The 19,864-nt window shown below is 37.4% G+C and overlaps 1 protein-coding gene across 4 annotated transcripts in view; it reads left to right on the plus strand.

Annotated features, from left to right (window-relative positions):
- RAPH1 (Ras association (RalGDS/AF-6) and pleckstrin homology domains 1) overlaps positions 1-19,864 on the plus strand; it is an 87,882-nt gene that overhangs the window by 58,446 nt on the left and 9,572 nt on the right. For all 4 annotated transcript variants that reach the window (XM_064660637.1, XM_064660636.1, XM_064660638.1 and 1 more), the window contains 9 exons: positions 3,311-3,388; positions 4,739-4,898; positions 6,839-6,960; positions 8,594-8,659; positions 10,048-10,191; positions 11,399-11,509; positions 14,259-14,357; positions 14,943-15,063; positions 16,698-16,840. In XM_064660637.1, the coding sequence (XP_064516707.1) occupies positions 3,311-3,388; positions 4,739-4,898; positions 6,839-6,960; positions 8,594-8,659; positions 10,048-10,191; positions 11,399-11,509; positions 14,259-14,357; positions 14,943-15,063; positions 16,698-16,840 (1,044 nt within the window). The remainder of the gene's footprint in view (positions 1-3,310; positions 3,389-4,738; positions 4,899-6,838; positions 6,961-8,593; positions 8,660-10,047; positions 10,192-11,398; positions 11,510-14,258; positions 14,358-14,942; positions 15,064-16,697; positions 16,841-19,864) is intronic.

Raw genomic sequence — 19,864 nt, forward strand, 5'->3', positions numbered from 1 at the left:
ATGATGTTGTCCATAACCGAGTATTCTTGGCTCAAAGCTTTAAAATGCAAATGTAGCAATACTCCCAAAGTAGTCCTGTTAAAGTGAGGGATTTGTGTTGCAGTTTGACCGCTCCTATGTGTAGCAGTGATGTGTACTGCTACTGAAAGAGCAGCAGTAGTTTCCTGCCAGAGGTGGAAATGACACTGCTTTATGTTTTGTGTTTCTCTGCAGTGTGTGTGTGTGTATCTCCTTTGATTTCCAAAGCATGTCCATGACCATAAAGGTGGTCTTGCCAAGGAGTGGATTCTGCTGAATCTTTCTGCTCTGTCAGTTTTCATGCAGATCAGCTCTGTGACCAAACTGTCTGTGTGGCCACAGCAGCACTGTGAATGCTGTCACTGAGCACTGATGCTGTGAGAGGGAGGCAGGGCAGTGGCCACATCAGGATTTACTGGTATGGACCACCTGTGGTACCCCCTGAAGGGGCTGCTGTTTACCTCTATTTTCATGACCCTTCAGCAACTCGTATCACTGTTGCTGGTGTTTACTAGCAAAGGGGAAATAAATGCCCAAGTTCAGTGTGCTTGGACTGTATGTCCTGGCTGTATTACTTTGTGGTGTTGAATAGTTTAAGTTGCAGTTGGGTATTTTTGTCATCTGTCACCTTTCTCCCCGTGCAGTGAAAAGGGTTGTTAGCTCAGAACAAGCTGATGGATGGCTCATGCTTCCTCCTGCTGAGAACTTGTCTTGGTTTCATGTACATGGGAGGAGAGAGCCTGTGTTTGTGTCTAAGTGCAGTTTTGGGCTGGTTTTGATGTGGAGGGGACTGTTTTCTTGGGCCATTAGGAGACAAATAGAAGAAATTGTTGTGAGTTTTGATGTGAATCCTGTGGTTATTCAATTATTTTATGAAATCATCAAAATAGATAGTTCTTCCTCCTTTTGTGATGTCAGCAGTGATGCAGCAGTGGCCTGAGCTCTAACTATAAAACAAAACTTGAATAGCTTAAAATCCTTGACTACTGTATGCTTTCAGAAATTTCTAATTCTTGCTTCTTTTCCTCTGTATGTTTCCAGTAAGTAGATTCAGACCTCTTTTTATAATTTGTTAGTGGCTGAAAGTGGTTCTTATTTTGATAATTCTAGTTCTGGGGTTTATTTTGTTGTTGGTTTGGTGGTTTTCTTTTTTTAATTTACACTGACTTTATATTAGAGTTTAACAAAGTATAAGAAATCCTGATCTCTAGACCCACATAATATTGAGTAGGAAATGAAAAGTTATTGGTAGGCATTAAAATAGTAAATCCTCAAAGTCTTTCTTGATCTACATATTTATTTTTAAAAGCATTTTAGGGAATGATGGATTATAAACTTAGAGATCACCAAAGATATTTTAGCTGTGTTGGCCCAGGTATCTGGGAGGCTGCCAGCTGATTCCTTGTTGCTTGTCCTTGTGTTGCTGCCTGTGCACAGTGGTGCAAAGTGCTCCTGTGGGGTTTGCTGTCGGCAGTGGCATCTGCACAGGTGTGCAGTGAAATGGGCTGGAAAATTGGGCTGCTTGACTATAACAAAGAGCAAAGCTGAATGTGCTGTCAACCTTTTTAAGGCAGTAGAGGTTTATGGTTAGGTTAATGAGAAGCTTTTTTAAATATGAATGAGTTTCTCCAAATGTATGATGAAATGAAGTCTTTTGGTTTTGCTGATTTCATAATGTACAGGTGCATGGCATCACTTCTGGAAATTTTACAAGTCTTTAAAGCCTTGCTTTTTAGTAATAATTTATTTGTACAGAAGGAAATGGTTAGTGTTAAGGAATAAGAAGAAAAATGATTCTTGGTATCATATCACTGTTTGTTTTTCATAGAATGCTGATCTGATTTAACCTTTCTAAGCTGTATGACACCATTGTTATTGTGAATAAAAAGCTGAGGTTCCCTGTAGATTAATAGAAGCTGTGTGCCTTGGTAATTAAGTTCCCAGATAATGTTTCAGGCTCACATTATTTCTGCTTGTGTCAACTTACTGGTTTATTTTATTGAAAAGAACTCTCTCAAGGCAGCATTCTGTCCTGCCTAGCTGATGTTTTTTCCCTGCTGCATAGGATGGTCATAGGATGTGAAGGACCAAAAGCTACTGAGGAAGACTGCAGTAAATAACAAGAGAATGTTCTTTAGCAGTTGATAAGAATATTACTAGCTCATTGAGAAGTACAAAACTTAAACATTGTGGGTTTCAGAATAGCTAAATCTTGACTTTTACAAGAAAAGCAACCATCTAAACACATGGCAAAGAAACCACGGATTACATTTGTACAAGAAAGCAATGGAGAACTAAATGTCTATGAATGTTGATGGGCTGTGCTGCTTTGGATCTGAGAAAAATTTAAATTTTTCTTTCTTAAAGAGATTGAATATTTTTGTAGGAGGTTTGCTTATTTCATATATTTGTTTGTTGTGCTAGAATTTAAGATTGTGAAAGCCTGAAACCTGCATATGTCATTTTCAGAACAGTGGTTGCTTGTTTAGCTGCATGTTTCTAATCCAATTTCAACAGAAATATCTGTAATCTCAAACTCAAAAATGTATGTTGCTAGTCTTAAAATATACAGTTTTCTTTAGCATCAGCAGATAGATTCGTTACCTGAATTTTCACTGCACTTCCAGTTGTAACAAAAATAGATTATTTAGAAGAGCAAAAGGATGCCTGTTTGCTTTTTGTGTCTTAAAATACTTAAAGGAAGGAGAAATGTGGCTTGGATTTAGTAAAGATAAAGGGAGCGTTGAAGCTTCTTACTGCAAATGGATTTACTAGTTTAAAGTCTTTCAAACTAATGTATGTAGTATGGGATCCTATTTATAGGATTTGTTTTCTTACTTTCTATGTGCTGTTAAATTCTGATACTTCTCAGTGTGCTCTTTGTGTTCTGTGTCAGTCAACCAAAAATCTGTTGGGTGTACTCCATTGTACACTCTTGTTGAATGTGTCTTGTCCAGCCCTATGACTGTAAATATATGATTTGCTAAAATGTTTGGTAGCAATGCACAAGGCTATTTACAATGTGGAAGAACAGAGACATGCCAAATGTCTATACAAAATATGTACCTCCAGTAAGTTCTAATGGCAGTTGTATTTCTAAATGTTAGATAATAATACTTCTTGTCTTAAAAAATAATAGTCTTTGTTGTCACTAAGAAATAGTTGAGGATTTGTAGGTGAGCAAATCAGCATTTCAGTTCATGTTTTAGAGCATGGTAGCCTCAAAATTAAATCCACTGAAACCAGACTGAAGTTTGCGTTAACTGGAACTGTGTGTGTTGTGTCCCCCTAGGAGGAACAGGCTGCTAAACTCAAAGCTGAGAAGATTAGGGTTGCGTTAGAGAAGATTAAAGAAGCACAAGTGAAAAAGGTAAGTTAGTTATATTGATTTATAAGATCTTTATTTTATTCTTTTTCACTTGGAAAATGCAGGAAATTCACTTCTCATTTGTGTCTATTACCCTTAAGTTGCCCTAAATAAAACCACTGTGGTGTTCTAATCTAGAGTGGTAATGTGGTTTCTGATCTAGACTGCACCTAGTCAAGAAAATCCTAGCATATGGAATAACATTATGTTTTTCTTAAGGAATAGCTTATTTTGCAGCTAGTGCACATTGAGAAGACTTTGCCAGCTTCAAGCCAGAAGTGAAATGAAGGTCCAGCCTCCTGAGATCATCCTTGCATATTCTGCAGTCACACGTTTAAAATTGCACCTGTTTTCTTTGCAAACCCCTTCCCATTATGCACAGCAGGATTTGCCAGTGATAAATGGAAAACAAGTATTCCAAACTAAAAACAGGGGTTACCAAGTGGAGAAAGTCTACTGACATTACTTGATGTACTCTCAAAAAATATAGAGTTCCCTTAACATTTAGTGTTCTTATTTTGCAATTGGATTTTTTCAGTAGCTTAAAATGCCTTTTACATTAAATGATTATAGATGAAAAGCTAAAAACTGCTCTGGCTGGAGGATGGAAATTAAAAAGCCAACCAGTGTATTACAACCAGTAGATTTTATCTTTTCCATCTGAACAAGATGTAAAAATGGAAGCATAATGATTGACAAAAAGAATCTGTTGTCTTAAGTTTTTTTGTTTGGTTAAAAAAATGATTGGATTTTTGTTTCTGGACAATGACCTCTTTAAAATGCCTATGAAAAGCCATTGTGTTTTAAAAGCAGATTTTTTTTCACACTACTGCTCCATATTCCCCAGAAAAATAACATTTGATACAGGTATATTGTTTACATAATCATCATTTTTAGAAAACATGGACAAAGGAGGCAGAAAGCTTGAACTGCAAATCTGAAAAATTCTGGTTCTTTGTAAGCTTGTGCAGAACTCTTTTGTTCCACCTACACATGTGAGAAAAATTGTCTCAAAGGCACCTTATTAATCAGAACAGGACACTTTGCCAGGAGGGATTTTTTTTTCCCTCTGTAACACACAACTGAAGCATGTTGTCACTGTATTGGAAAGACTTTTATGTTTACTCTCTTATACTGAAGGAGAACAGTATCTTGTTGAGTGTCTGTGATACAAATATCAAACCATTATTTACAACTTCTCCCATTTTGAGGAAATGTTTTGACTGAACTTAATATTTTATGCTAATTATAAGAAAATCTTAGAAGAATAAACAAGATATAATAAACAACCATATTTTTATGTGAAATGTGGTAAATTAATCCTTTTTGTTTTCCTAATTTTCTACTTAATAGTTGGTGATCAGAGTCCATATGTCTGATGACAGCTCAAAAACAATGATGGTGGATGAGAGGCAGACAGTGAGACAAGTATTAGACAATCTGATGGACAAATCACACTGTGGCTACAGTTTAGACTGGTCATTGGTGGAAACCATCTCTGAATTGCAAATGGGTAAGTAATAATTACAAGTATTTATAATTCTTACCTGTTAATGCAACAGTTGTCTATATCCTCAGAGTTATTTAAACACTTGGCTTCATAATGTTCATCATCCTGTTTGTTATTGTAGTAAGTGCTAACTCATTTAATGAAGCTCATGACTGACTTTGTTTCAGAATGATCTGGAAATTATTTCTTCTTTCATTTAAAAAGCATGGCTAAATTCTTTGGTGTGATATAGTAATTTTACTAATGTCTAGTCACCAAGCCTCTTGGTTTTGATGATTTCTTCACCGAAGAAACAGTTAAGGGATAAAATACTTACCGTTCATCTTCCTCTTTGTAAATAGTATTTTAAACTGACAGCTCTTATTGCAAAAAGCTGTCTATGTTTTTTTCCTGTTAAATATTTGAATGCAACAAGCAATATTCCTCTAAGAGCAGCTAAAGCTCCTTTGCACTGCGTTGCACGTACCACAATGTAAGTTGTTCATTTAGCCAAAGGATACAGCATCTGAATGGAAAAGAAGGGGAATGGGTAAGGTGCACCTTACCCATTGACTTTGATAAAAGAAAAACCCAGAACTGAACCCAACTATCTTGATTTCAAATTACAATGAAAATTAATATTTCCTCTCTCTTTTGGTGAAACCTTTTCTATATCAGGTAGCGTAGCATGTTAACATTGCTTATTGTTAGGGGGAAAAAAAGGGTTGTTGTGGGGCAAATCTTCTACCTATCCAATGAAGGCTCAAAAACTTAAAATTTTAATAAACTGTTTTCTTGTAATGACAGTTGATATGTTTTGAAAGCTATCCACTTTCACTAATGAGGCTGCAGTGAGATGTGAGTTTTTGTATCACAGTGCTCTGAAGCTTTTTTGTTTTGTTCTGTTAGGTGATGACTTTTTTACTTTCTTGGAAGACAGTATTGCTGTGTCGTTGGTAGAGCTTGAATTATTTTGTGGGAGAAAATCATATTCTGCTTTCAGGTGCAGTTGAAAGGTCAAGCAAGTCCCAAATGATTCTAGAAAAATTTAATTTGCTGAAATGCCACTGTATGGCCTATGTGAAGAGGGAACAAATCGCAGAAAGCTAGCTTCTACTTCAGTGTCTTTGAAAGGAGGAAAAACTTGGTCTAGTGGTTTCCTGAAGATGTCTCCTTCCTTATTTATTTTAGAATGAGAAATTTTAGCTATTTCTCTACCATTTCAGTAAATTTTCCTCTTTTTCCTTAATCTGTTGTCTTTTACCTCTTTTCAGTATTCTGAAGTGCTAGTACTGGTGTACTAGTGATAAACTATTTCAACAGAGAGTCAAAGTTCAGAGTTCTCAGGAGCCATTGGTAATACATCATTTATTCATCAAGAGAGATTGTAAGAAGTAGACAGTGTCAGTTTTCAGACCTCTTTACAAAACCCCTACTAACCATGGGTATTCCACATTTCATAGGCATTTTGTTTTCCCTCTGATCATTGCCCATTACTTTTTTGATACTTAGATAGTGATTGGGGATGCTGTAACAATTTTTATGCTGAAAAAGCTGCCTAATACATTCCTCCAGGGCTTGTGTAGACCAGAGTACATATAAATGTGATAACCTTCTTGTTTTTACTCATAAACTTTGGAATATCATCATTGGAGTCTGCAGTGTTCGTGTGGGATGGTAGACTTTGTCAGATTAAAAAACAAAACCACTTTGTATGTTGCTGGAACTCTAAGCCTGAAGGTACAGAAGTCAGTGTTGAATGATTGTATGTGTAAAATTAACCCAGGCATGTCTGAAAGATGACTAAGTTTTTTTAGTTTCTTAGCATAAACTTCTTTCCATTGTAGTAGACCTGGAACTCTATTTTCTCTTCATGTCTCCTTATCTCCTAGATATGACTGCAGATTAATTTATCACAAAATGCAACATATTCAAATGTATTTGCTCTCTTGTTATTGCTGCAGAAAGGATCTTTGAAGATCATGAAAATTTAGTTGAAAATCTTCTGAACTGGACAAGAGATAGTCAAAACAAACTCATGTTCGTGGAACGCATAGAGAAATACGCACTTTTCAAGAATCCACAGGTAAGCCTGTGGTTCATGTTGAATGCGTGTGTGACTGATTGCAGCTTCTAACTTTTTTAGTAGCATTCTTTTCCATTCTTTTTATGTGTTAAAATGCCAGGCAACTTTACACTTTGGCACTGTGTACACCCACAGTGCTGTTGGCACAAAATCAAGTCCTTAGCGGATAACTGAGCTGAAGCAATCTGTTTGCAAATGTGTTTGTGGGTAGTTTTAATGGAGATGAAGGCAGGCAGTTTCATGGGATTTACACTCATACTTAGTGCTGCTCAAATATGTAATTATGCCAGAAAGGTGTTGACAGATATTGCTAATAGTAGTGGTTCTCCACTGTGTGTTCTTACATTGCTGGCAAGAAGAGGAAGACAAAAATCTAAGAGAATAGCTTCTCCATGGTCACATGGCAAATGAAGAGAAGAGAGCATGTGTCCCTGTGGAAGCTGGGACCTGGTACTCACCTGTGTTTCCTATTCCTTGACTAGGAAACCAAAGACCCCACTTCTCTCTCAGATGGCTTCAAAGACTTCTCTCAAGTGATTTGATATCTGGAAGCAGTTCAGCATTGTAAGGGAGTGGAGAAAAAGAAACAGCAAAGCAGAAAGTTGTTCTTTGAAGAATTTGAATTGAAAAGAACCAGATATCATATCACTTGATCTCCCTCTTAACTCCTAGCTAATGTGTTCCCTTTTGGGGTTATAGATTATTTTTATATCTGTATGGCATCTGTGTGCTAATTTCTTGGATTTAAACTGGATATCCGTTTTGTAAGCTCATCCTTTGGGACAACAGCAGAGTACTTGATTTTACTTTTTTTCAGCAGGAACTGAAAACCAGGTCTTATTCAAGTGCTTTGCACTGAAGCAGCAAAATTCTACGTCCTTTTTAAAAGTTTATGGTTGATACATTTGCTGTCAGTACATATGGTAGGCACTGTCAGCAAGGAGGTACTGACGTAAACCAAACATTTCTGCTTGGTTTAAAATATTGAACTGGCTCAACTTTATGAATATTTGGGGTTTTTCCAGTGTTAGAGCTAGGGGTTAAGAAGATTATGTTTTCCATTGCCCTAATCTTTTCCAAACTGAGTAAGAGTACAAAACTTATTTAGTAAGATATGGTACCTGTGCATACTTTGATTCCCTTTAAGAAGATGAGGAGTATTTTATTTGGTAATTCTTTGTGAAAAATAAATATTTTTATTCAGCAAAACTGTCAGGGCAAGATGGAACAAAGTACATTGCTTCTGTGTGTGCTTCTTTGAATACAGAAATAATGGCAGTATGTAACTGGGGTTTTCTATATTTTTATTGTGGGATATTCAAGTTTTTATTTTTGGATGCATTGTAACAGACAGCTGTTTGATTCATGGAAAATCAGGACAATGTCGTTGTGAGGCTGTCAAGAGTATGGACTGATTGATAGTTCTGGTAAAGGTGATTATAAGTTAGAGCAATGTATTATTTAGCAGTCTGACAGAAAGTTTCAGTTAAACTACAAAGTTTTGTTTAGTTCACACGTTGTTCTTAGTTAATAGCTGGGTTTTTTTCTTACTGCTACAGAAAGGAGAACAAGAAATATCATTTGGCTTCATTTCAGAATGCCTATAGAAATACTGAGCTTTGTTTTGTTACAGAACTATCTTCTGGGGAAGAAGGAAACCTCTGAGATGGCAGACAGAAATAAAGAGGTGCTGCTAGAGGTAGGCATGCCAAACCAGAAAGGACATACTGGTCATTTTGGAGCTTGAAGCTAAATTCCAGAAGGTTGTGGTGATTGGAATTGATGGACGGAGCTGAATGTAATTGTGGAAGACTGTGAATGGAATGTGTTATATTTGAGATAAATGGCTGGTTTTGTGCTACACTGTTTCAGATGCAATCAGTTAATATAAAGTTTCTATATTTAGTTTAGTATCCAAAATACCATACACAGTGATAATCAAAATGAGGTTGCCTGTAACTAGGGCTAAAACCTGTTGACATTTGTTGAACTGTCACCTGGGGTTTTTGACCTCTGGTGGTAGAGATTTTTTTTTATAGTATTTTCCAAATTCTTATTTTCTACAGAATTCTATAGCTCTGGTTTTAGTGACTGGTCTAAGTTAATATTTTAAATTTTGTTAATAAGCAAAGTAGTTAAGAATTGTTTCAATTACATTTAAAATAAAAACCAAATATTGAATTTTTAAAAACGAGTGACAGAAAAGTAATTATATCAAACATATTAAGCAGTTTGCAGAACCATGGACATGGAGCAAATAAAGCAAACAGAAAGCATGGCCTTCATAAGCTGAAAACTGAATGTTTTTGTGACATGGCTGAAGTGCCGTAGGTTCCACTTGATTTCCAGAATAATGGTTATGATAGTCACACAAAAGTAAATATTTTGAGTATTTAATTTTGGATTAAACTTAATACAGTTTAACTTATTAGTAGCATACGCGTGTTCTTAGTATATTGTTAATACAGATTTTAATAAGGGTTTGTGTGTATACTAGAGATCAAAAAGATGCTTGAAGTCATGACATGCAGAGTTGCAATTCTACCTTATTCTTTCTATCTTCTAGGTTTATTCACAAGTCTCTGTGCTGCATATTAATCTGGAGTGTATTTAAAGCATTTTTTTTTCTCTGTTAGCTCTTTATAAATAGAACCTCGACAGAAGTTCTAGTGTTGATGGCAGTTAGTAGCAGCAAAGTACTCCTGGAATGGATTATAGCTGTAGCTGATGGATGTGCAATTAGGTTTTGTGGATGCTTACACATATGAGGCTGTATCTGTAGGGTCACCTCATGACCTTAAAGCCAGTAAAGCCACTGGGGGCTCTATTACTGATCTGCAGTGGTTAGAAAATCTTTTCAGTAGCTGCTAATGATTTTTTTTTTGTCATTGTTGCAATGAGCCAATGCTAAGGTGCTAAGCACCTTATTACTTCTATGATTAGTCTGTAATTCATACCACTGTGTGAAAAAAAAGAGCTATGCCTGTTATGTGCTCATTCCTTAGATAAAGGATTTCAGTCATCAAAACCAAACCAATGCATGCTCCATGTTCTGTTTGTTTCCCAAACCACTGTGTTTATCGGCAGGAATGTTTCTGTGGAAGTTCTGTAACTGTGCCAGAGATTGAGGGAGTTTTGTGGCTGAAAGAGGACGGTAAGAAGTCTTGGAAGAAACGTTACTTTCTTCTTCGGGCTTCTGGAATCTACTATGTCCCTAAAGGGAAGGCAAAGGTATGCTATTTTAAAGCAATTTCCCTGAATTGCTTATTGCTGGTAACTAGTGCATATGAGACTTTAAATTTTGACTTAGCTGTGCCTTTCCTAGTGCCACATCCTTAATTAAAAAAGCTAACTTTATCATAGAAATATGGTGTAAATTACTGTGGCAGCACTTGTTGTGAAGGATATAACCCCAAATTTAAAAATACAAGAAGATAAGTGTCTGCTTTTTGAGTGAGTTTAGGGTTAGGTGATCAGAAGTACTTGAGGAAAAATTTTTGGTGGACCTAAGAAGCTATCTTTTTCTCAAGCATAAATCAAATGGAGGACCAAATGGCACTGCAGCTGCCAATTGTGGAGTATCAGACCAAATCCACAATCAGTCTGAATAATTTCATTGGGTTTAGTTAATTCATATAAATGGGATTCTTCTTGGACCAATTGGTGCTATGTTTTTTGAAACTGATAATTACAATACCATTTCTTCAGTGTCACTGCTGTTCTGTGTATTGATAATGAGAAGTAAATAGAAAGCTGCTACAAATATATCACATCTTCAGGGCTGAACTACTGTGAGTTCAAGTTGTCCATGAATTCATCAATCTCGAAGCATCAACTGATTCTCAGGACGGGAAGTCCACCTCCCACACAACTGGCAATGAAGAGGAAATCTCTGTCAGTGCATCAACTCCCTTTAGAGTTGAATACATGCCAGATGTTCTTTCCACAGTCTTTTGCTGTGTTAAAACAATCTGTATGCAAGTGGCCTGTTGAAATTCTGTGCCCTACGATCACTGCCAAACATCTTTAGAATTCTACTCACAGTCACACTGGAATTTGGACAACTCAATTATTACTGAGATTAAATGTAACCAACAGCTCTTAACTTCCTGGTCCACCAATCATATTTACTTTCTTCTGATACCTGCTCTGACTGCACATTAGTAGCCCAGTGTAAAATGTCAAAAGGCAAAATGCGGACAAAAAACAGACTGAATTTGAAAAAGGATGTGCTGGTTAAAAATGAAGGTCTGATGCAAGAGTTTATGCGTGGCTGTATCTCCTTCTTGTATTGGTGTTTTCTAATCAGATGGAAACTAATATTTGACCTTAGCTAGACCTTTTATTAGTATTGGATCTTAACATTAGGCTGATTTTGTCAATGTGTGTGGATTTCTTCTAAAGATATTTTGTAAATGACTATTTTTGTTTTCCATAGGTCTCAAGGGATCTTGTGTGCTTTCTACAGCTGGACCATGTCAGTGTTTACTATGGACAGGACTATCGGAACAAATACAAAGCACCCACAGACTACTGTTTAGTACTAAAGGTAACACTGCAGCAACGTGGTGTACCTTCAGTACACTTTTACTTCTTCTGAATGCTTTTCATTTTATTTTCCTCTAGTTCTTGTATACAACATGAACAGTTAGTGAACAGTTGTCACCTGTTCTCTGTGCTCCTTGTGACTTTGTAAATGTTTTCATATTGCTCTGAACTGTTTTATTTCCAGACTAATGAGCACCAGTCTTATTTAACTGTTCATCGTACTCTAAAACATACACTAAACTCTTCCATTTGGCAACCCTATACCTTACAACAGTTTAGGTTCAGTGAGATAATATCCTTGAAATGCTAACTTTGGGGAGTTGCCATCTTCTCAGAATGTAGGTCCAGAGCTGGGCAGAAATTTATATTAGAGATTCAAGTCTACCCTTGTTGCCCAATCTGGGGGAAAGGGGATGCTGTAAAGGAAAAAACTTCTGAGTATAAAGGACAGGTAGAAAGAACAAGTAGCAAAAACTGTTATAAAACTGGTGACCTGATCTTAAACTATGAGAATAATAACTTGAGTATGTCAGGGTTAATTGCATCAACACATCTCCCGGTTTCTCTTGACTCCCACGCAGTGCTCAGAATGGTGTCAGTTCCTGCAAGATAACTGGGTACAAAGCTATTTTAAAACACTGTGTTCACAGCAAGTAAAGTGTCATCATGGATTTGAAAATGGTGCCAGTAGCAAGGGATGGTTATAGTTGCACTTTTCCCCTCCCTGATGTGTAGCTCATGCGGTGGTGTACATGTCAGTACATTAGACTGGTTAATATATCTGGAGTGTGTGGCTGTCCACTGCCTGAAAAAGGATTTCATCTTCAAATAGACAGGGCAACATGCATTTGAGCCCACTCTATGGTAGACACTGAATATTAAATATGGGACACGATATTCATGGAGAAAGCACACAGCTGAAACTAGAAGTATTTTCTTATAGGTCATTGATGCAGTTAATTGAATGCAGCCAAAAATGTCAGTGTTTGTAAGTATTTATAAATTGCTTGAAGTAAATTGATTTCTTCTACTTACCTGTCGCTTTCTGTCCATATCATTTGGACTGGTCGATAGTGAATTATTTTTTCAGACTTGTTGACCTCACAGAGTAAAACAGACTTAAGTAGATTTTTTTTTTTAAAAAAAGTATTGCCATTCTGAGCTTAAAATTTGATGGTAACATTTTCATGTCTTCATTAATATGTCGAAATTGTCCCTTAAAGTAAATTAATGGGGTAGTTGGATAACTTACACAAAGTGAAGCTGTATTTTCAGTGTGGAACTGATGAATCACCAAATTATTAAGCAGGATTGAGTTCTGCCTTCCTCAATTATTATAATGTTACATCAATGTTTTATATTAGTATCAATGTATAAAAATCACACACATGTTTTTACTAGAACTACAGGTTTGTGCTGCAAAGATTCACTACACTGGGCAGTATCTCCCAAAACATGAACACGGACATGTTTGGGGAGAGGTGAATGGCAAATACAAACTGAAGATCCAGTTCTCACTGAAGTCCAGACTGGATTTGTCTTTGTGTTCACTTCCTTTGTTTATATCAAAACTTACTCTGCTCAAGCCAGGTGCTGTGCTTATATTGTTAAATATAGCATTTGTGTGCTAGTATTTGATAATAACTCCTTGGTCCTAAATGATAGATTTTTGAGAGATTCTCTTATTTCTATACAACCAAATTTTTTAACAAGTCCAGGAAGAAGGTGTCTTGTTAGCAAAGTAATTGTGCTTATATAGACTCATTACACAACCTGTATGTGAAGGAGGCTAGAAGTGAAAAATGAAAGTGATTATCTAATAGCATAAGGAGGTCTGTTATATATATTCTATTTATGGAGATAAACATGTTCTGTTCATACTGAAATAATTGTGTTGAGAGACAACAGGATAAAATACTCTGAAAAGAGACGAAAAGTCCTCTGATGTGTTTCTGAGAGTCTTCAGTAAAATGTAAATACCTACAATCATCTAGCAAAACTCTGTGTCACTGAACTGTAAGCTAACAGAGGAAATGAACAGAGAACCTGAGTATTAAGAGTTGCCCCAACAGCTGAGAGACATGTAACTTCTACAGCATGGACAGGAAGCAACTGAATAATCAATTCATCCAGAATGATTTGCAGTGTCTGACTTCTGAAAAATATGCATTTGTTTCTTGACTTCTGAATTTATAAATACAGCATGTTTTCTTTTTTATACATGCATGTGGGAGCAGCAAGTATTTTAGATGATAGCCCTGTATCAGTACAGCAGGAACCTGGAAGGCTCTACAAGCTGAAAATGGAATTATGTTTCACAGCATGTCATTTAGGGAGTGTTTGTTTCCTTCTAGGGTTTTTTTTTTGATGTGACAAAAAGGTGAAATGTTAGTTGTCTCCCTCAGGCAGTGGGTTAGTTCAGAGGTACAGAAGGCTGGTGGTAGGTAGACATTACTAAAGCCCTAAAATAATGGAAGACTTACCCTTTCTTAGTGTTTCAAACCTGAAATCGGTGCACACTGCCAATTGGACACACACAGTGTGTCCAAATTGGACACACTGCCAATCCCTGTGTGAAGCAATCCTCACTGAAATTCACCTCCTGAGATAGTCTGAAACATTTTTAACTGGGTTCAAATGCAGACTTCTGTTGAAGAACTTCCAACATTGTTTGTCTGTATAGACCTCAACAGCTTTCCTTGCATTCCTAGCTATTAAAGTATTGATGAGTGTTAACAATTTTTCTGCAGCATCCTCAGATCCAGAAGAAATCCCAGTATATCAAGTATCTTTGCTGTGATGATGTAAGAACTCTACACCAGTGGATCAATGGCATCCGCATTGCCAAGGTAACCTCTAGGCAGTCGTGCACTTTGTCATCAGTTGTCATCACCTGTTTAAAACTATTTACAGTTACTTAGCAAAATACATGTTAAATCTAACTTCCCTCTGTTTGACTATTCTGAACATGAACTGTACGGTCTTCTTACGTATTTCATTCCCTAGCAAAAATTATTAGGCTTTGTTGTTATAATAATTCAGCAATTGGGCCCTTTCTTCTTGTTTCTGCTGCACCCCTGTCACATGGCAAAGTTCTAACTGCCATGCATCCTGGAGAGATGTTAGCCAGCTCCCTTACAGATTTTAGAAAACAGAGTTGTTTTCTAAGATCCCCAGCTTGGCTTAGTTTATTCATTGGACCATTTCTTGCTTGACACTATCTCTTCCAGCATAAATAAACTGTTTTTCTTTCTCTCAGCAATTCACTAATTAAAAAACCCCAAAATATTGCCTGAGCTCCTTTAACAGAGAGCCTGTTGTTGCTTTCTGGAAGCAAAAAAGCGTGAAATAGAGAAGCCAGAGGTGGAGCTCAACAGTCTGAAAAGGGTACACAGATATATACAGTTGTTAAATTTGTTTGTCATTTTGCTTAGTATGGGAAGCAACTATACATGAACTATCAGGAAGCATTGAAGAGAACAGAATCGGCATATGACTGGACTTCCTTGTCTAGCTCCAGTATCAAGTCAGGTTCCAGCTCATCTAGTCTGCCAGGTAATAATGTGATCTATCTCCTAATACAAAGATTTTAATTACCTTTTCTATCATCTGCTGTCTGGACACTTCAAAAGAGAGACCACTGCAGGAAATGGACTGTTTCTCCAAAGTTTTTTATACTGTGTTTAGTCTAAACCACTGACTTTATGTTTAACATAAAAACACGTAAACAGTTCTATTGTTCTATTACTTGCAGTGGTGTATGTATTTGAAACACATAGTACTTTCTTGTTCACCTCCAAAGAAGAGTATTCTGATACTGAGAAGAGGAAATATAATTTTGAATTCCCAATTCCTCTATGTTTCATCTGTTGGAAAAATCAAATTTGTGTTATAATGATGCATAGAATGGGCATCTGTAGCTTTTAAGCTGCTTTTGTTGACTGAAATATTTGAGATTGGAAAATGAGAGAGAGTCCCTCTCCAAAGGCAAAAATCCAAACAGTTTCTTTAGAGACAAGCTTTAAAAATACTGTTTCTGTTCCTATGTCAGACTGTACCTGTCTGCAGTTATGTGCTCCTGTTTACTTCTCAGCAGGACTGGGACTGACTTTTTGGAGGACATAACAGTTTAAAAATTGATGAATGGTTTATATAGTGTCATTTCACTGTTCAGAGATGACTGATGCTTTGCCAGGTTGTTCTGAACCCTCAGGGGCTGGATTAATTATTGACAATGTGCAGTAGAGTGTGAGAGTGTTTTGTCCACTGCAGACACAGGTCAGGAAGTAATGCTACTGAATTGGACAGGTTCAGAAGGTAGGCTGTGAGAATGAGATGAGCAAGTTCAGCCTAACTGGGAAGGCATCTTTTTGGCTGTGTGGTGTAGCTTGCCAGGTGTAGCAGTAAGTTCTTGGTTATTGACAATTTCTCCATCCAAGTTGGGTGTTTTTCTGATCAAGTGTCTTTTGTAGGGAGCTGAGCCACAGCCGTCAGCCATGAGTGCTCTGCCAGAGCTGCATTCCAACCTGTGCCTAGATGCTCTTTTTTCCCTAGGACAGTTTAGGATTACACAGAAAGCAGGTACCAGGCTGAATAAAATGGTCTGGCAGTGGCTGGTGTCTTTTCAAGATATCCTGTGGGCCCAGAGCATCATCAGTGTTGGGTAGTTGCAGGAAGCCCATCATTTCTTCTCTTCTGCTGAGGAATGGGTTGTTGGAAGCAGTCTCATGCCTTGGCTAGTGTAGTTTACCTGTCCTTGGCCTCCTTGGCCTGTGTCCAGTGTTTGTTTCTAAGGTTGTGCTGGGGAGGAATGCTGGAGAGAGCAGGCTGCATGCACTGCATAAAATATGGCTTTTCCTGAAGTGCAGGAGCTGCTGGGTGTTTCAGAACCCATACAACTGCAGTGTGCTTTTACTTTGGAGTGTATCTGACATGCTGCCATCTTTGTGTAGCTTCAGGTTTGATTGATACCAGGGATCTATTGCACTGTTTTATTTTCCAGACAGTAGTGGCTTAAATGTGAGCTAGAGCATATGCAGTAGTTACTGGGAGCAATGTCCTTTGGTGGACATTGTTTAACAACAGTGACCAATAAGTGTCACACAGACTTGCATTATAAGCATGCTGACTTTACTCTTATATTCAGAAACATATGCTAATTGTTTCTTAATTTTTTTTTTTCTGAACAGAATCTCAATCAAATCATTCTAATCAGTCTGACAGTGGAGTTTCTGACACCCAGCCAGCTGGACATGTCCGTTCCCAAAGTATTGTCAGCTCCATGTTCTCTGAGGCCTGGAAACGAGGCACTCAACTGGAGGAATCCAGCAAGGTAACAAGAAGACTTTAGTTTGAGAACCAACACTCAACCAGTTGTACGACACAGAGTGATATACCTCTTCCACTTCTGTCCTGAGTGCATTTCTTCTCTTTTTTATCTTACATTATTGATTTACACTTCTATATAATTGTTTTTTCAGGATTGATTTTTCAGGGAATTCAGCCCTGGAACTTTCTGTTCTTGCTCTTATTTGTTGTGCACAGAAGCCCTCTGTTCTTTGAAGGCATGATACAGCCCTTCTCATAGAGTCGTATTAACTAATGTTAAATGAAGGTAAAATAAAATGATAAGCTGTTAACAAGTTGAATGAAATTCTTTCACTACGATATTTCTCCAGTTAGGTAGCCACATCTCCCCATTGTAAAGATGCAAATAACTGAGACCTGAAGGCAGGTATATCTGTTTTGAAGTATTTCAGTAGTACTTTTCACTCAAACGTTTTGTTATATTAGGTGGAAATGGAAACAGTAATCTCAGACACAGTCAAAACAAAAGTACTGAGGTTGACAGCAGTTGTGAACTTGGTATCTACTCTTGCTGGTAAAGAGTTACAAAAGATTTTAACTCACCGAACCTGGGGCTCAGGTCTGTTGTGATTTGGTTAGTTTTCTGTTCTTGTGGTAGTTGACTGGTGTACTTCCTGGGGAAGATTTCCAAACACGGCAAAAGTTCCACTTAAGTTGGTTTGTTGTCAGGTTCAAAGGAATCTCCAGGTTTGAGAACAGCCTTGATGTCATTAACTGTAGTAGCTACACGAGGAATTACATTGGCAGGACACTGAGAAGCTGTCTTCTGTCAAGTCTGAACCTTCCCCAGACCCCAGGTTCAAACTAGAGAAGCAAGCTTTTTAAAACTAAAACTAAATCCATGCATCACTACACCTGGCACTGGTGCTTCAGATAAAAACTAAAAATAAGATAAAACATCACATTTTGAGATAAGAAAGCACGTGTGACAATGTGGAAGCTGACATGGCTAAATTCTTTGGGGTTCATAACTTTTCTGCAGTGCCTGCTGGCTTGGAAATTGTCTGATTCTAATAGTACTCAGTCCAGGAATGTAGCCTGCTAAATTGTGATCCAAGTTTTTCTACTGCATGAGTGCAACACCTGGTGTATGTCCCTCAGCAGATGGCTTGTGCATGGGTACAGGGTGCATCCTTTCTGCAGGAGTGGGATAGATGCACAAGATGAGGTACTTGATAGCAAGTATCCGACAGAGGTGAGAGTACTGCTGTGAGAATGGTAATGTTCCTGTTTCCTCAAGTTTTGGGTTCAGTGTAAAAATCCTGCTGCTACGCTCAGTGAGCCTTTAGGCAAAAGTTTGAAGTTTATCACCATGGGGTCACTGTTGCTCTTATTAAGTCTGTAGTGCTGCTGGTAATCACTCATTTAAATAATCCCCAAGAATTTTTATGTTGTTTGATAAAAGCCATTTTAAAATTAAAATGTTCATAATACTTCCTCTTGAGGGCCATCCATGTATCAAGATTTCATTAATTCAAATTCCTTTTTGTGCACAAATCCAAGAAAGGGTATATTTCATTACCTCATGCATAACACAGGTAAATGGATCGCCCTAAAACTTCCAAAGAATCCAAATGAAATGAACCATGTAAAGGTATCATTTGAAGCCATGTTAAAAAAATTCTGAGTGAATTGGTGACAAATCTACCTTCAGTGAAACTACAGTACAGGTTTGGCTCAGGGAACTTACATAACTAATAATTCAGATTGGCAGTGGAAAATGTTAGGCTGTGTGGCACAAAAGGAAACAACTGTGTTGAAAGAATTGTAATTTACATGGGACATGCTGGTTTAGGGAGATAAGTCTCCAAACAGTTATTTCAGAGGCAGTGCTTTGGTGACCCATTAAGACGTTCATGTGGGCAGGTTGCTGCAAGTGCCAGGACGTGTCCAGCACATCCTTCCCCTTCTGCAACAGCTCTCTCCCACCTTGTCACCCTTGGCTCATCCCCCTTGGCAGGCAGGGCAGAACACAGCATGCTTTGGCTCAGCAGGGATGTGATGTTGATGCTGGATCTCCAGCCAGGTTGTTGCACCGGTTGGCTAGTGGCTAACGGGTTAATAATGGGTGAGTTCTACCTGCTTTTCCCTCAGTTACTCAGCTGCCAGTAACTTCACAATTTATTGAAGCTGAAAACATACTGAGATTTCTAGGAGTTTGTCATATTTGACCTAAATTTGCTAACCAGTCCAAAGGCAATTAGCATGGGAAAAGAGATGGCAAACAGTTCAGTTGCAAAGGTTTGTTTTCTTAGGAAAAAATAGCTAAAAAACCCCACAGTTGATACTTCAAAAATAGATACTATTGTTTTTATAGCATTTTTGAGAATTCCAGATAGTCATGAAGATGCATGTTACAAATATGAAATTGCTAGTATGTAATAAGTAATTTCTCAAGATACACAGAAGGATGTCACATAGTTGTAAGGACAAAAAAAGCACAATTATCTCTTTCAGGGTTCTTCTGTAAACAAAGTATGACTAAATATGTTTCTGCATGTGGAAATTTTATTTGATTCTGTGGAGATGGGAGGGGCTTCCCCTTCTCAGATGCACAATAGTCTTTTCCCTGTTGTGAGTGTTTAATTTGCTCACTGTGAAAATAACTGCCTTCAATGCGTATGAGGAAAACTCCCTCTTTCAAATATATCTAAGATTTAAAAAAAAAATGTTTCACAAAGTGCAGATAATCCATCCACTTCATATTTTGAAAGATTGCTCTTTGCCCAAAGCATACTTTATTCATCTGTTCACATTGTTCACAGTTGAGCAGCGAAGATCATTATACCTTAGTTTGTTTGTTAGATTTTAAACACGTTATTTCAAATGGGATGCTACAACAAGCATCGAAATGCATGGTCACTGTGTCTGCTTTAAGGGACAAATTGAAGATTCTCCAAGGTCTTGCCATTCAGGGATAGTTATTCTGTTATGCCTTCTTCTCCCTCTCTGTCTGTTTTATTGCACTTTTACTTTTCCTATTGCCTTT

This window comes from Pseudopipra pipra, chromosome 7 (assembly GCF_036250125.1).
Source record: "Pseudopipra pipra isolate bDixPip1 chromosome 7, bDixPip1.hap1, whole genome shotgun sequence".
In the NCBI taxonomy this organism is placed as follows: domain Eukaryota; kingdom Metazoa; phylum Chordata; class Aves; order Passeriformes; family Pipridae; genus Pseudopipra; species Pseudopipra pipra.